Genomic DNA, 17,820 nt, shown 5'->3' on the forward strand with positions numbered 1-17,820 from the left:
TTTTTTCCCCTCTCATGAAATAGCCATTATTTAAAATGAGGATTAGTCTTTAAAGACAGAGCTTGTGTAGCAGTTCAAAGCTATTCCTCTTCGAAAACACATCAGGAATTAAGTAGTTGTGTGTAGAGACATGGAAGACCCCTTCCACAGTGTTGGTTTCAATCACCTATTCTTGCATATTTAGCTAATTGTGTGGTAGACCTGTACTCTTAAGTACACCTAGTCAGTCAGTGGGATTTACATGTACTTTCTTGCATTTTCATTCCTACTGTCCCAACTTAGTCGCCCTAAGATGTGGCTCAGTGGACGTGGCATACTCACTGTGTCGTGGAGACGCCCGCTACACATTTTAGCTGTTTGCTCGCACAGCTCCCTGAGGAGCAGAGCCTGGAGTGGGGGAGGGGGGTTGGGGTTCCCATTCCTTCCGTTGTGTGTCAGTCCTTTTTTGTGTGATGGTGCCTTCAGAGTAATGAATATTTCTGTTTCTGAACAATGATAAATCTTATGAGAAATATGTGTAGGTTATGTTTCCTAATTTTTGTCCTTTTCTTGCTAAGCCTGTGAAATACTTTGGCTCTGATACAACTTGACTTGAATAATGTCTTATCCCGAGTCTTCCTCCAAGGCAGTGCATCTTTCCTGCCAGTACTGTAGTCACCTTTTGGGAACTACACGTGGGTAAGCACTTGTATGTAAGCCATTATACTGCTGTAACTAACGCGTACAAACATTTCTTCTCTTTGCACTAATAGTCTGCAAAGTGGATATGTAGTGGGAAGGAAAATTGCTAAGGGACTCCAGCGTAGCTTTGTCAGTTCATACTGAGCCATACTGTTTTCCAAAGGGCTCAACACAGTCTGTTTACTGTGCTTTCAGTGTATGTTTGGGTTCTCCTTTTACTGCTTTTCCTAGACTGTACTGTTCTATAAGTAAATGCCCATGTGTGATTTTTAAGATGTGCTGGGGAAAAAATAATAAAACAATACCCAAACTACTCATTGTTGCAGAAATTGTTGCTTTGTTCTTGTTGATTTCATTTAATCTTTGTTGACAGCTTCATGCTATCCTCTGAGAATAACGACACAGTCTGTTCCTGTAAGTAGTCTCTCCAATAGTGAATGACCAGTGAACAGATGCTGATTTGTCCCTGCCTGTGGTTCCCACACTGGAGGGAAGGTTGGAGCTGTGTAGACTCTGAAATAACTAGGGATTGAACCTGTTAAACCCGGTCTTGATACATTTCAAGATTATAGCCCTTATAAGTTAGTTATAGTTAGTTAAAGCAGTTTTCTACTTGGCTCATATAAGGCTCAGTCTGAATGAACCTTAGAAATCATCTCGTCTTACTTTTGGTCAAACATAATTGCTACCAAACCTTTCCATCCCCCCAGGCCACAAACAGATAACCTTGTCCTCCTGAACATTTGCTGTGACCACATGGGAATTTATTGCCTTTCTAGCAAGCCTTTTCCCCATTTCTGAAATCTTCCAGAATTCATAGGTTTTTGCCTATTAGACCAAAATCTGTGTCCTTCGGTCCATTAATGTGACTTCTGTCTTATCTACTCCTGAAGATTGTGCTGTTGCTCTGTTGCAGGGCAGCTCTTCAGATATTTAAAGACTGCTCATGTTCCCCTAGATTTTTCCAGTCAGCTGTTGCTCCTGTCACTTCTAGACCCCTATCTGTCTCCATATATGCCTACTTGATGTTCTTAAAATGAGGTGTCAAGGCCTACATGTTCCAGAATAGTTCCAGTGATTTCCTTACTCCTTGTTCCGATATTTTTTAGTCACTCATGCATCTGTGCTGGACCTTGCCCTGGCACCTCACACTGACCTTGAATTTAACAGTTTGTCTTTTCTGCATGTTCCATTTTGGCCACATCTCCATGGAGGCTGATTATTTTAATATATATATAAAGCCTCATTACTTATATCTATTCTTACTAAAATTTGTGTCTTGCTCTATTTAGTTGCAGATTTTCAAAATTTTAGATTCTTGGCTCTTACAAGGAATATTGTTTGCCCCATCCAGCTTTGGGACAGCAGTAGAATTGAGACATGTGCTGTCCTGGATTCCCATCCAAGTAATGGCAGGTCTGTGGAACTCATAGCCAGGGCCTGCCCAATAACACATCCAGGAAAAAGCATTCAAGAGTCAGGGCGCTAGCATTTCCACTTAGCATGCTGTTGTGCACCTCTTTTTTGCATTTTGTCAACAAATAGGCTTTCTTTCAATGAATCAACGTTTATGCCAGACAGACACTAAACATGCAGTTACATCTACTTGATTTAAATCTCCAGGTGCCCGACTGAAATCCTTTGATAAACCTTACTGTTTCAGTTTTCCTGTGCTACCCTACCAGAAAAACAAATGGGGTCTTACTGCTATCACATTTACTTTTGCCTGTGTTTGCCCTCAGGGGCCTCTTTCTTTTTCAGTATACTTGTAAACTCAACTTGTGCTGCATTTTCTGATGTCTGTTGATTGGGTGTAGTATTGGCTGATGGAAACCTCTAAATCCATTCTAAAGTTCTGCTACACCCTTTGTACCTTATTGTGCCCACAGTAGAGCTGGAAAGGTAATTTTTTTTAAATGACTGAATTGTGTCGCGCTATAAACTATAAAATAATTTAGGAGAAATTAGAGTTCTAAGTCTAAGAACACACCAGAAAGTATTCTAGTCTGGAAATTGTGTAGATGCTCAATTTTTATCTGCCAACTACAAGTCACTTTTCCTAATTGGGCCTAATATCTTTTGTAAAATAAAAATCTCTGATGTCCCTTCTGACTGAGTCTGAGTAATTCTAATTGCTGCTGTTGCTGCTGCTAAGTCGCTTCAGTCGTGTCCGATTCTGTGCGACTCCATAGATGGCAGCCCACCAGGCTCCCCCATCCCTGGGAGTCTCCAGGCAAGAACACTGGAGTGGGTTGCCATTTCCTTCTCCAATGCATGAAAGTGAAAGTGAAAGTGAAGTCGCTCGGTCATGTCCCACTCTTTGTGACCCCATGGATTGCAGCCTACCAGGCTTCTCCATCCATGGGATTTACCAGGCAAGAGTACTGGAGTGGGGTGCCATTGCCTTCTCCAGATTCTAATTGAGTCTCTCTATTTTTGCTTAACACTAGATGTCTTTAGTGGTGAGGAACCCACCTATCAGTGCAGGGGACATAAAAGACATGAGTTCAATCCCTGGGTCAGGAAGATCCCCTGACGGAGGGCATGGCAACCCACTCCAATATTCTTGCCTGGAGAATCTCATGGACAGAAGAGCCTGATGGGCTATGGTCCATAGAGTCACAGAGTCAGACATGACTAAAGCGACTTAGGATGTACTACCCTAGAATTGATTATTGCATTAATAACTTTTTAAGTTACCCCTTATTAGCCAGACACTGCTGGGCACTTAACCCTAGACAAGAAGTTCTGATTGTAGTCACGACAGCCCTGTAAAGTGGCTGGTATTGTCCTTCTTTTGCCAGTGAAATAATTGAGGTTTGCTCAGTCACGCAGTCATGTCTGACTCTTTGCGACCCCATGGACTGTGGCCCGCCAGGCTCCTCTGTCCATGGAATTTTTCAGGCAAGAATAATGTAGTGTTTTGCCATCTGCTTCTCCAAGGGATCAAACCTGCATTTCCTACATTGGCAGGAAGATACTTCACCACTGCGCCACCTGGGAAGCCCAACTGAGGTTTAGTGAGGATGAATGACACCCACTGTTAGTAGCCGGGAAGTGGCGTTCCCAGAAGATGGAGCCAGGTCGGACAAAATCAAGTGCCTCGGAGCTGCCTTCTTCACTGCTCTAGGCGGTTTGTGCTGTGTAGTCGGTCAGAAGTTAGATGTATACAGAATTTCTGCCTTTTTAAGTAGATTATTAGTCATTGCCTTCCGCTGAAGACCACAAGTAAGGAAACAGAGTCTCCTAAGTACAGAGGAAAGACTGCTATCTTCGTGACTACATGCTATAGAAATACCAGGAAGCCTTTTGTCCCAGATGCTGTCAAGCTCTGTAAATGTTTAATCCACAGGGTCCTGTGATGATGCCTTTATAGGTTTAATATGAAACTCATAAAAGGAAGTGCTGTGTTTGATTAATTTAATAAATTTGCATTTTTATAATTTTTATACTGTATTCCTTTGAGCTGTACTTAAAAATGTAAGAATAACCTGTTACCATAAGTTATACATCTTCCTATAGGGAGACTAGAAATTGAAAACTGTTTAAAGAAATGTTTTTTTATGATCTAAAACCAATCTAAGTTCTTAGGAAATTCACAGTTCCTTAAAACTACTAATTTAAGAATTAAGGTTGCTGCTGAAGGATTTGAGTGACATTAAGGTACTCAAAAAGTTGCATATATTTTACAGTTAGAAGGAAGGTATACATTTAGAATCTGGTGGCTATAGTCATGGTGATTATGTGATTGGACAACCAAGAACCCAGAGTTACAGGCTCATCGCAAAATGTGTGGTTTGACTAATACTAAGGGTATAGCCCAGTAAATGAAAACAAAAGCTCCAAATGTCACATTAGTCCTGGCTGTAGATCAACATGGAATAAGAGGCAGTTAGTGAATGGTGGGTAGTGAGCTCCAAGTTACACCATTGCTAGGAAGCTGCTCAATGTGGCAGAAGGCACCTTCAGGAAAGCACAATCTCCCAGATGTTTCCCCGAACGCTGGTAGTCATTAAAAAAAAAAAAAAAGACTGAGGAACATAAGACAAAGGTTGTATTTAAAAATGCTGCTATTCACTAGAAATGAAAGATTTGTCTTTGGTGATATTATCTTTTTAAAATCAGGTAGTGCAGACAGCCACACGCCGCCGTCTACCTGGGTTAGACTTCCAGCACTGTTAACCCTCCAAGTGCCAGTGTGGAAATGAGTGCGAGCAATGGTTATATATGGCAGAGGGCTCAAAAAGTTACTCCTATAAAGCTTCTCCTCCAAGCCATTTGCCCTCTCTTTAATTTTTTTTTTTCTTTTGCCCTTTCTTATCTCACTTTTCCTTGTAAGTATTTGGGCATCTACCCCATAGCCTTCTACACACAAATTGTTCTAATAACCTCAGGCCAAACCTATCACCGTTCAGTTAGGATTCCACCTGAGGTGCTCTTCTGAGGTCTGAGAGGCCATGCCCGTGCGTTCCTGTCTCACCCCTCTGGGATGAGGTGTCATCTGTGATTACAGCCGTCTCATTGCTCGATGCTCTCTGCCAGACATCCCGGCCGTTTCCCCAGTTCCCAGTCGTCTGCTTCTCACAGATGGGTCAGAGTTAGCCAATGTTCAGTACCTAACCTTCACAAATAACATTGCTGTGAATATCTTGGCCACAGTTAAGGCCAAATTCAAAGAGGGGCTGTCGTGAGGAATATGAATACTTTTGTAGGTGTGTCATGTCACTGATGAAATGAATCTACTTGGTCATTCTGCACAGAGCAAGTTTTTGTTCATGTCTGAGAAAATGGAAATGACTACTTGTGTACAGCATGCTTATATTCTGAACGTGTGTGGAGGTGGGTTGACTAAGACTGAAATAATGGATGTAGTCCTTTAAAATATACTGTGCAGGTATTATGGAGAAATCTTAAAGGAGTAAAAGCTGAAGAAATAGAGGGATTTTTGTTTTTTTGTTTTTTTGTTTGTTTTTTGGTCGAGAAAAGTGCTTTTAGCACTGAGTCCATGAGTTCTAGGAGCATAGAAAAAAGCTTTAGGGATGAAAGCCTTTGTTCACATGGCAATATGGAGTCATCATAGAGTTATTTGTCTACTGAAATCAATAAGCAGAGGTGAGTACTTTGAAGGCGAGTTTAAAAGAAATACATCCTAAAACCAGAGGACAGTAAGTGCCTGGGGAGCTGGATCCTCCCAGTCTCGTCCAGGGCTCTGACGGCTGGCCCGTTTTGGAGGCTTGGCTGTTGCCAGGCAGCAACAGGATCTATCAATCCTAGTGGGTACCTCTCTGGAGAGCTCGTGTAAGGAAGGGGACAAATGCCATAATTGACCTTTATTCCTTCACTCAGTGGTAGGAGCAGTCAGCATTTCCTGATGCATTGCTAACCAGGAAATCCCAACTGCCTAGCGGCAAGGGGTTAAAAACTGTTCTGAAAAGCTTTTTATGTTCTGAAAGGCTAAATTACATATACATGCAAACCACAAACACACAGCACCTGGGTAAATAAAGTGTGGCTGAATAAAGACTGCTATTTGCAAAAGGGAATCTGGAAAACATTTACTTTTGGGTGGTTAACATTACTTACACTTTCTGCTTTTTTTCTTTTAAAGAAAAAAAGTTGAGAAAATATGCAAAAATATGTATTTTTAAAACATGGCTGTTAAAAATAAGATTTCAACTGATTTACTTTCCAAATCTGAAGGGGCTTTGGAGATTGAGAGGGCACAGAGCTACTGCACAATGAGGCAACACCACTTTTGTTAAAGTTGTTAAAGAAGATTTCCCAGTGATGGAATTGCACTAAGGGATGCACTAAAGGGTCATTAAACACTGATTGTCCTCCCAGTGTGGGTTCAAATATCATTGGTAAATGGTATCAGTTTATGTAATTAAGAATAAAATTGCTCTAAATTCAAAATGGTTGGACTTCATAATAAGCCAGTTTCTCATAGACCTAGTAGAATTTGAGCACCCAGAAGGCCATGCTACAGAGGATATATGCTGAGGACTTATGTGGGTCCCTGTGCGGGTACCTATCTGGGTAAGTGATTACTCCTTGAAGGAAAACAAAAATAGTCAACTTAGCATTCAAAAAACTTGAGATCGTGGCATCCAGTCCCATCAGATCAGTTCAGTCGCTCAGTCATGTCCGACTTTGTGACCCCATAAACCAAAGCCTGCCAGGCCTCCCTATCCATCACCAATTCCCGGAGTTCACTCAAACTCACGTCCATTGAGTCAGTGATGCCATTCAGCCATCTCATCCTGTTTCCCCTTCTCCTCCTGCCCCCAATCCCTCCCAGCATCAGACTCTTTTCCAATGAGTCAACTCTTCTCATGAGGTGGCCAAAGTACTGGAGTGTCAGCTTTAGCGTCATTCCTTCCAAAAAAATCCCAGGGCTGATCTCCTTCAGAATGGACTGGTTGGATCTTGCAGTCCAAGGGACTCTCAAGAGTCTTCTCCAACACCACAGTTCAAAAGCATCAATTCTTCGGCGCTCAGCTTTCTTCACAGTCCAACTCTCACATCCATGCATGACTACTGGAAAAACCAGAGCTTTGACTAGACAGACCTTTGTTGGCAAAGTAATGTCTGCTTTTTAATACGCTATCTAGGTTGGTCATAATTCTCCTTCCAAGGAGTAAGCGTCTTTTCATTTCATGGCTGCAGTCACCATCTGCAGTGATTTTGGAGCCCAAAAAAATAAAGTCCAATACTATTTCCATTGTATTTCCCATGAAGTGATGGGACCAGATGCCATGATCTTCCTTTTCTGAATGTTGAGCTTTAAGCCAACTTTTTCACTCTCCTCTTTCACTTTCATCAAGAGGCTTTTTAGTTCCTCTTCACTTTCTGCCATAAGGGTGGTGTCATCTGCATATCTGAGGTTATTGATATTTCTCCTGACAATCTTGATTCCAGCTTGTGCTTCTTCCAGTCCAGCATTTCTCATGATGCACTCTGCATAGAAGTTAAATAAGCAGGGTGACAATATACAGCCTTGACATATTCCTTTTCCTATTTGGAACCAGTCTGTTGTTCCATGTCCAGTTCTAACTGTTGCTTCCTGACCTGCATACAGGTTTCTCAAGAGGCAGGTTAGGTGTTCTGGTATTCCCATCTCTTTCAGAATTTTCCAGTTTATTGTGATCCACACAGTCAAAGGCTTTGGCATAGTCAATAAAGCAGAAATAGATGTTTTTTCTGGAACTCTTGCTTTTTCAATGATCCAGCAGATGTTGACAATTTGATCTCTGGTTCCTCTGCCTTTTCTAAAACCAGCTTGAACATTTGGAAGTTTGCAGTTCACGTATTGCTGAAGCCTGGCTTGGAGAATTTTGAGCATTACTTTACTAGCGTGTGAGATGAGTGTAATTGTGCAGTCGTTTGAGCTTTCTTTGGGATTGGAATGAACAGTGACCTTTTCCAGTTTCCACTGGCCACAACAAATTTGCTGGCATATTGAGTGCAGCACTTTCACAGCATCATCTTTCAGGATTTGAATTAGCTCAAGTGGAATTCCATCACCTCCACTAGCTTTACTCATAGTGATGCTTCCTAAGGCCCAATTGACTTCACATTCCAAGATGTCTGGCTCTAGGTGAGTGATCACACCATCGTGATTATCTTGGTCGTGAAGATCTTTTTTGTACATTTCTTTTGTGTATTCTTGCCACCTCTTCTTAATATCTTCTGCTTCTGTTAGGTCCATACCATTTCTGTCCTTAATCGAGCCCATCTTTGCATCGAGCCCATCTTTGCATGAAATATTCCCTTGGTATCTCTAATTTTCTTCAACAGATCTCTAGTCTTGCCCATTCTGTTGTTTTCTTCTATTTCTTTGCATTGATTGCTAAGGAAGGCTTTCTTATTTCTTCTTGCTATTCTTTGGAACTCTGCATTCAGATGCTTATATCTTTCCTTTTCTCCTTTGCTTTTCACTTCTCTTCACAGCCATTTGTAAGGCCTCCCCAGACAGCCATTTTTGCTTTTTTGCATTTCTTTTCCATGGGGATGGTCTTGATCCCTGTCTCCTGTACAGTGTCACGAACCTCCGTCCATAGTTCATCAGGCACTCTGTCTATCAGATCTAGTCCCTTAAATCTATTTCTCACTTCCACTGTATAATCATAAGGGATTTGATTTAGGTCATACTTGAATGGTCGAGTGGTTTTCCCTACTTTCTTCAATTTAAGTCTGAATTTGGCAATAAGGAGTTCATGATCTGAGCCACAGTCAGCTCCCGGTCTTGTTTTGGCTGACTATATAGAGCTTCTCCATCTTTAGCTATAAAGAATATAATCAATCTGATTTCGGTGTTGACCATCTGGTGATGTTCATGTGTAGAGTCTTCTCTTGTGTTGTTGGGAGAGGGTGTTTGCTATGACCAGTGTGTTCTCTTGGCAGAACTCTTTTAGCCTTTGCCCTGCTTCATTCCGTATTCCAAGGCCAAATTTGCCTGTTACTCCAGGTGTTAATCCAGTCCCATCACTTCATGGCAAATAGATGTTGAAACAATGGAAACAGTGAGAGACTTTATTTTGGGGGGCTCCAAAATCACTGCAGATGGTGACTGCAGCCATGAAATTAAAAGACACTTGCTCCTTGAAAGAAAAGCTATGACCAATCTAGACAGCATATTAAAAAGCAGAGACTACTTTGCTGACAGAAGTCTGTCTCACTATGGTTTTTCCAGTATGGATGTGAGCATAAAGAAAGCTGAGCCCCAAAGAACTGATGCTTTTGAACTGTGTTGGAGAAGACTCTCGAGAGTCTTTTGGACTGCAAGGAGATCAAACCAGTCAATCCTAAAGGAAGTGAGTCCTGAATATTCATTGGAAGGACTGATGCTGAAGCTGAAACTCCAATACTTTGGCCACCAGATGGGAAGAAATGACTCATTGGGAAAGATCCTGATGCTGGGAAAGATTGAAGGCAGGAGGAAAAGGGGACGACAGAGGATGAGATGGTTGGATGGCATCACCGACTCAATGGACATGAGTTTGAGCAAGCTCTGGGAGATAGTGAAGGACAGAGAAGCCTAGTATGCTGCAGTCCATGGGGTCACAAACAGTCAGACATGACTGAGCAACTGAACTGAACACCACGACAGGGTTCACTGTCTTTCAGTAGAACACTATTAGGTTGGACCATAAAAAATTGCTAGTTTTATAGTTTAAAAACTTCCAAAATCAGCAATTTCATGTAATTCAAGGTACTTTGTTTTTCTCTAAGCCAGGTCAAGAGTTGGGGTTGACAGATTTATGGAAAGAAAAGGGGTGGGGAAACAAAGCTCTTGTATGGTTCAGAAAATAAAAATGCCTAAGCAGAATGAGTGGGGTTTTCATTGGAAGGGTTGTGGCCATAACAGCCTTATCAATCTATCAGACGAGTTTTCAGAACTGACCTTTTCATCTGTGATAGAAGTGGAAGAGAAGTTTGGTGGGGTCATGGAAATAGCTTAGATTTTTCTTTTCCTGAGAGGTTGCCACCCAGAAACAACGCCAGCATTAACATATCCTAAGTTACAAATACAAACATAGGAAGTAAGCAGAGTTCTCACGGTACCGCTGCTATTCCTCACTGTTAAATGAGAACAGAGTTATAAAAAACACTATATGTTGCTTATATATTCAAATTACTAACCAGTGGAACAAAAGAAAACTATGTAAAATTCTTTGACAATGTTTATTGTCTCTAAACCACAGCACCATAATTTTGTTAAGGGCACAAGGTCTCCGACTGACTTGCACATTAAAAAACCAGCAGCAACAAAGAATATTTATAGTGTAAGGTAGTTTGTTTATATAAAGCATTGTATCTTATATTGAAAACTCTGAAAAAATCCTAATGCTATATAATATGTACTCATTACAAACTATGAATTAGAACACACAATCCCTGAGATTATTAAAAGCCTAGAAATCCTAGACATTAACTACAGAGTTCTGGGCCTGATAGGACTAGTACCAAGTCCCTGGATAATATAACCATTATGCAGGTCACTCTCAAAATACAAAGCACAAATGGTAACAGGGAACATGGGTGCTAACAAGTTCTAATAGAAATAGTGTCCCCATGCAGTTCTGAATTTTCATATATCTTTCTAGACGTTCTTATATTTCACTTTGTGAAGATTTTTAAAAAATACTAATTATTTTTATTATAATTTTAAACTGTACAAAGTCCAACGTGTAACAAATGTAAAGATGCTACTAGCTAACTGGAGATAAAAAACCAGTGAAAAACAGATATAAAACCATTATGATAAGGCCACTACCAGACATTACTACATATTCCATCCTATAATCTCATAAATCAAAGCTTTTAGCTCTCTGGATTCATATGTGACTGTATTCTTTCCAGTATGCACTCTTTCTTCTTCCAAGGTTTCTTCAATAACAGCAGGTATGTCCCTTCCATAAAATTCACAGTGTTCTAAAAACTGAACACATTCTTGAATGACACTGTCACTAAGCATGATGGTGTGTTTTGACATGTTTTCTAATAATGACAGGAAGCATCTTTTGGCATAATACCACGTATCAGTTCCTAGTTTTTTATTACAAGGTTCCAAGCTTTTGATAACCCGGGAAATACCAAAGTCATAATTTCCTTTGGCACAATAAAGTGTCCCTATCACCAAATTCACAATGCAGAGATGGTAGATTTTCTTATCTGGATCATCATAGGAGAGCTGCTCTTCCTCCTTTCCAATCTTCCTCATCAACTCCTCAGCTTCTTCATTCTGACTTAACATAATATATGAAACACACAGGTTGGCCAGCACAATAGCACTGACATTCAGGATGTTGTCATAATGCTTCTTGACTATCGGCTCATAAAAACCTATGGCTTCTTTGTATTTGTTTTCCTGCATGAACAGAACATGAGCCACATTCAGCTTCCACACATGGTGGTCGTTACAGAATTCCACAGATTTGCGGAAGAGTTTTTCCACCATTGGGTAATTTTCAAGGTTCCAGTAGATTTTGGCCTGGGCCATCAACACAGGAATGTACTTCTCAAGGGTGTCGTCATATTCATTCACTGCCTTTTTGACAGCTTCATCATCTTTATTGTGTCTTGCTTCCTGCACTTGTATGGTGAGTTTCCGGAGCTGTTCAGTCAGCATCCCTGCTAGACCATCAAGCTTAAGGAAAGCCTCTTCAGGAGCTGTCTGGCAAGTGACCATGGCATCCAAGAAGTCATAGAGATAAGGTGTGAGGAACTTGTAAGTCAAATGGGCATTCTCTGCCAGGACATCTGCTGCCAGGTCAAAATACTCATATTCACAATAGAGCAGCAACAGGTTGCCAAAGGTCTCTGGGGGAAAGGGGTTCTGCTGGAGCAAAAACTGTAGTTTTTCAAACCCTTCTGTGGGCCTGGCACCCATGTTCATTAGCGCCTGATTGTGCAGGGTCACGGGGTCTAACTCCTCCTCTGCCCTTGGTGGCATGTCAGTGAGGGCTTCCTGGGCCGCCTCATAGTTTCTCAGTTGGTATTCTATGGCGGCCCTAAGGTTGAAGGCTTCCACCAGAGCAGTCTGGTGAAGGACTAAGGTGTTGCCAACACTTCGAACATCAATGCCCCCAGTGGTGATGCCCATGCCCAGCTCTGGGTGCTGGCGGATGCCATGCTCAATAATGTCCGCGATATGTTTCAGAGCTGGGGCATAGTGCCGGCTGCTATAATAGGCCAAAGCCAGGTTATAGGAAAGATCGGGCCGGTAACCTGAAGCCTGCAGGGCCGCAGAGAACTTGGAACAAGCGGCTTCATAATGTCCCTCCTTGTAGAGCAAACAACCCAGATTGACCTGGCCATCCAGCTCGTTCTCGCCCCCGCTGTCTTCTCCTTCCCTAAGTAGCTGCTCCACCAGGCTCCTGGCCCCAGGCAGGTCTGCCTCGCTGTACTTGATCGCGGCTTGGAGACGGAGGACCCGGTTGTGGTAGGCGGGGTTGTCCAGGAGGAGCAAGGACACGCGGGTGGCCTCTGGGTAGAGGCAGGCCTTGTACAGGGCCTGGGCCTGGTACAGGCGGTACTGCTCCAGCTCCGGGTGCAGCTGGCCCAGCTGCTCATAGCACTCGGCAGCCAGCGCGAACTCCTGTAGGCGGTAGTAGCAGTAGCCCAGCAGCGACAGCCCGGCGCGGCTTCTCGGGCTCCGCTGGAGCTCTCCGCCCAGCAGCTGCACGGCCTCGGCGTACCGGGCATCCCGGATAAGTCGGTAGACAACCGCAGTGAACTCCCCGTCGGGGATCTGCGAACCTCCCAGGCCCGCCATAACAGCCTCCGAGGTTGCTTACGCTCGTTACCAGGGCAACAAGACAACCGAAAACAGAAGGCTGCGAAAAAGGTTGGTGTTTTTAATGGGCTTTTTTTGGGTGGGGAGGTGCTGCTAAAGTACCTTGCAGCGGAACGATCAACCTGAGATTGAAAAGAGTTACTAATATGTGTATCCCAATTATTGGCCTGGTCCCTGAAGACTCCAGAGTGTTAGCGGCGTTAGACGCGAGAGGAAAGACCTCCTGGCCGTTCGAAGACGGAAACTCTACTTCCCGGCATGCACCGTTTCGCGCCGCCAGCGGACGTAGCCGCGCTGCATGCTGGGAGACGTAGTCCTCGGGGCGGACCCTGGGCTGAGGGGAGATGAGGTCGCGGTCACCTTCCGTTCTAGGGTAAATGAGGATTGTTGACTGCCTGTTGTGTCTCTGGCGCGGAGGTGGAAAGTTTACGGTTCGAAGTCCCTTCCGTTTTTGAGCCTTTAGACACTGTGCAGTGCGTATACATAGTGTTGTTTCACATTGTTTTCGTGAATGAAACGGGAATGGAAAAAAAGGAAAGTCAGTTTGGTATTCTGCCCGAATTACAGTAGACTTTCTGTCTTTGGGCCGTCCCGTGGGCGCACTTTCTAAGAACAAAATAGTGCAGCGATCAGGCGTTCTCATTTTGTCGTTTAAAGTGCTTGGAGTTTATGTGATACTTAGGTTTGGCTTTAGTTTCAAGCGCCTCCGCTCCGGCTCCCACTACCCCTCCCGCTCCCCCCGTTTTTCCGTAACTACAAATATTACTGAGTTCATATTAGCGTTTAAACTTAGCCCTGTGGTCTGTCTTGACTCTCCAGATTTCACTACGAAGTGGCAAAACCTTGTAGAAATCTACGACCTCGTGTTTTCCAAGAAGGGTAGAGGAGAGGAGGAAGAACATTCCAAAGTTTTCCCTTTTCTGTGCACCGTTACTCTTTTAACTTTCCAGCCAACTTAATCTGTGGCTGGATTTTCTTTTGTTCCTTTGTTATGTGTTTGGAATAGATGCCCTAGATTCTGTGTTACTACCTTAAGATCTCTTTGTGTATAAATTATTTGGAATTTAATAGTGCTCAGTATGGGGCTTCCCAAGTGGAGCTAATGGTAAAGAACTCAGCTGCCAGTGCAGGCAGTATGAGAGATGCAGGTTCAATCCCTGGGTTGGGAAGATCTCTTGGAGAAGGAAGTGGTAACCCACTCCAGTATTCTTGCCTGGAGAATCCCGTGGACAGAGGAGCCTGGCGGGCTACAGTCCATAGGATCGCAATGAGTCGGACAGAACTGAAGCAACTGAGCACACACACATGTATCACATAAGGGCCCAGCTTTGAGGCAATATAGTGTCTTCCTTTCTTGGTTGTTACTTTTTTCTATTAAAACAAGCAAGCAACTTTAGCTGGTAGAATTTGAACTTCCTTCCCTGAGTTGCAGCTGTGAGCAGATGTTAAGGAGGTGATAAGTGGGAGGTGGTGAATTTCCTAATCATCCATTATAGCTAAAAAGAGCCTTCAGTAGGACATCTGAATGCTACGCTATCAAGAAACTGACTTCATATTCTCATCCATTCTCCCTTGCTGCGAAGTTTGCCCGAGTTGTGTTCTGCTGAAGCATGAAACTGGACAAGGAACTGTCCACTGCATGAATACCAAGTAAAAGTCAAACTGCACTCCTTCCAGTGGGTTTGAGTGGGCCACCCAGGATGCCCAGAGAAAGCAGCTGAGAAAGACTTTCTTTGGTCATAACTCAGTAACCTGACTCCGAGGCTTCTTCCAACCCAGTCTCTGCTGAAGTCCTTTCCGGTCTTCAGCCCAAAGAGGTACATGATTTGAGGGATGCTGTCTAGCGCTGCTCAGTAGTAAAGGAATAGGGTGCCTTCTCCTTCATGCCTGCTTGATTGATACTTAGCTCTCGGGGAAAAAAGTTATCCAAAAGGCTCAGTCTTTTAAAATACTTATGTATGACCTGATACTTTGGTTCAGTTCAGTTCAGTTCAGTCGCTCAGTCGTGTCCGACTCTTTGCGACCCCATGAATTGCAGCACGCCAGGCCTCCCTGTCCATCACCATCTCCCGGAGTTCACTCAAACTCATGTCCATTGAGTCGGTGATGCCATCCAGCCATCTCATCCTCGGTAGTCCCCTTCTCCTCCTGCCCCCAATCCTTGGTTAAGATGCTATGATAAATCAAGGTAACAAGACAGAACATGGAAATGGGAAATTGTGTTTTGTATCTTTAGTCTATCAGTCCGATTTTCAGGGTTGTATTTGCATCATGAAAGCATTCACCTTCAAATGCCTCTTGGGAATGGAAGCAAAATAGAAGGCCTCTACTCTCCTCTAAATTTCTCCCCTCCCTACGGGCATCAGTTGAGGACCCCTCTTTGTGCTGGTACCTGTCTGTGAGCATGGCTGCTGAAGTGGGCAGGAGGGAAGCTATTCTTCCTCCTTATTTCATGTGCTGCTGCTCCTGAGGCCTGGCTTGGAAAAAGCAGGACATTCGGCTTAGACAGATGGAGGGCAGGGTCATTTTCAAAATGAAATGAGTGCACAAATCACACTGTGAAATTGGCATGACCATGCCTGCTGCTGTGATAGACCGACTTTTATTTAGTCTATGACAGGCAGTTGGAGAATAGATTAGGGTTTTGTGGGGGGAGGGGCAGGGGATGGTGAAAGAAGGCCCTTTAATTAATGATAGAAATTCTGGAAAGCAATAAATGGGGTGGGATATTATAAAATGTCATAAAGGATCATTTTCTTTCCAACAGAATCTTGCAAAGCTGAAGCATGTATCAAAAAGTTAGTGTATTGTACCATTTCTAGCAATAAGATAGCATTTGGTGGTTGCAATAAAAAGATTTAGTGCCTTGTTGAAAGGATTAGACTTTAGGAAAATGGTGTTGGACTCAGGGTGGATTTTGCTGCATAAAGGGAGGCATATTTACCACACAGGAATTTCATTTGGGCAAAATGGATAGGAGCTAAAAGCATGATGTTTGGTTCCTAACATGCTTATCTTTCTGCTTGTCAAAATTGAGATGATCAAATCCCATGTATATTCTATTTGGCATTTCTTTTAAAAAAAATTGGAAATGATTGTTTCTTAATTACCTTGTAAAAATAACCACATCTTTTGGGCAAATATTGTTCATCTATGAGTATTTCAAGCATAGCTGTGGTCAGACATCTTGAGAAAGGAAGACATTCAGCAAAATCATTTTCCAAGTTGTTATTTCTGTCTTCCATTTATTTTAGACCATTTTTATGCTGGGTGGAAGATGAAGAGGCTCAATTTCCTTGCTTCCTCTAGAGACCAGCTTGATTTTTTTTGTCCTGTGTGTCCATTGATAATGATAGAACTGATCCTCCTTTCATCACCTCTTGCCTCAGACCCCTCCATCCTGAAAACAGGGAAGGAAAGAATGAATTAGTGTCAACTTTGTAATGAAGTTCACTGACCTTTAGGAGCATCTGTTCAATCTTTTAAGACTTTTGGAAAAGACTGTATGCTGAATCAGCACTTGAGAACATTTATGCTCAGATGGTGAGAAATTTAAGCTGACTGAGAGCTTAATCTTTTTTTTCCCCAATAGTTCTAGCTCTGTTAATATTTTAGATGGTAATGTATTTCCTTGGTATATTTTGCTTTTGATCAAATGATTTCTGTTTTGAGGTTTATGATGTTATTATCCAGACTAATTTATTAGGCAGAACACAATAACTTTATGGTTTATAAAAAGGAATTAGCAGAGAACACACAACTTTGTGTACTGCCATTGAAATATTCATTCCCTGCAGTTAAGAGTGTGCTATGGGATGCACTGCTGAGGCTGCTACCTATATCAGTTCATTTGAGCATTTTTTCACTGCTCTTAGTTCTAATAGGCAATGATTCATGGTATCATTTCTTTCTTCCAAGACTGGTACCCTTCATATTCACATATATCCTGTCTATGCTTGTTTTCATTTCTCCAGTACAGCCATGAAAATAATAAATTGGATGGGAAAGGTCTTTGAATATATGGTTAAAAGATGATATTGCTAAAAGAAAAATATCATCAGCCTCTGAACACGTTTTCTGACATGCGAAGCCTCCAAAATGTTTTTCCTTCAGAGAGCCATCCATGATGGTGTTGATAACCAGCTATCCTGTTGAAAAGTAGTATACTCCTTTTTAAGACTTTCTCTGTGGAGAGTTATGGAATACACATCCAGGGCCTGTGTTGGTGGACTAAGAGACCAATTCAGACGTCAAGCCTATCCTTCAAGCCTCCTCCCCCCACATTCCTCACGTCCAGAGACTCAAGTTCTGACAATTCTGCCTCTGAAATATGTCAACTCGATACTTCTCTCCAGTTTCTACTGCCATTGCTCTGGTTTCTGCCACCACCATCTCTCTTCTAGATTTGCAGCATACCTATATGGCTTTCCCTCATGTCTTACTGGAACTCTTACAAAGATTTTAAGGCATTTTATCTCCCTTCTTACTTAAGAGTTTTCCTGTGGGAACCTCATGAAACCTTTAACTTTTGTCCTTCTCTGGCCTTGGCAAATGGAACCCTGGAGACTTTCCCTTCTATATGTAAAAGACTTATAATAACCAAAAAGCAAAGAAATAAACCAAAAATTGATTAAGATGTGAAGATGTCCATAGGTGGCATAACATATTTGAAAGAGGCTAATTTGGTATAAAACCACCTGAAGTCCAGTCACTGTTCTGCCATACCAACAATGTAGACATGGAAAAGTTCTTAGCCTCACTGAATCATGGCTTCCTTATTGGTAAAAGAGACCAAAATCATTTCTTAGTTCAAGACAATACAAAGCATCTGGCCCATA

General features: G+C 42.5%; 1 protein-coding gene across 1 annotated transcript; it reads right to left on the reverse strand.

Moving 5' to 3' along the window:
- Positions 10,355 to 13,293, reverse strand: LOC102176173 (tetratricopeptide repeat protein 30B). Its single transcript, XM_005675919.3, has one exon. It carries the CDS (start codon positions 12,959 to 12,961, stop codon positions 10,970 to 10,972), a length of 1,992 nt encoding a protein of 663 aa, XP_005675976.2. The 5' UTR covers positions 12,962 to 13,293; the 3' UTR covers positions 10,355 to 10,969.

Source organism: Capra hircus, chromosome 2, assembly GCF_001704415.2.
Source record: "Capra hircus breed San Clemente chromosome 2, ASM170441v1, whole genome shotgun sequence".
Lineage (NCBI taxonomy): Eukaryota > Metazoa > Chordata > Mammalia > Artiodactyla > Bovidae > Capra > Capra hircus.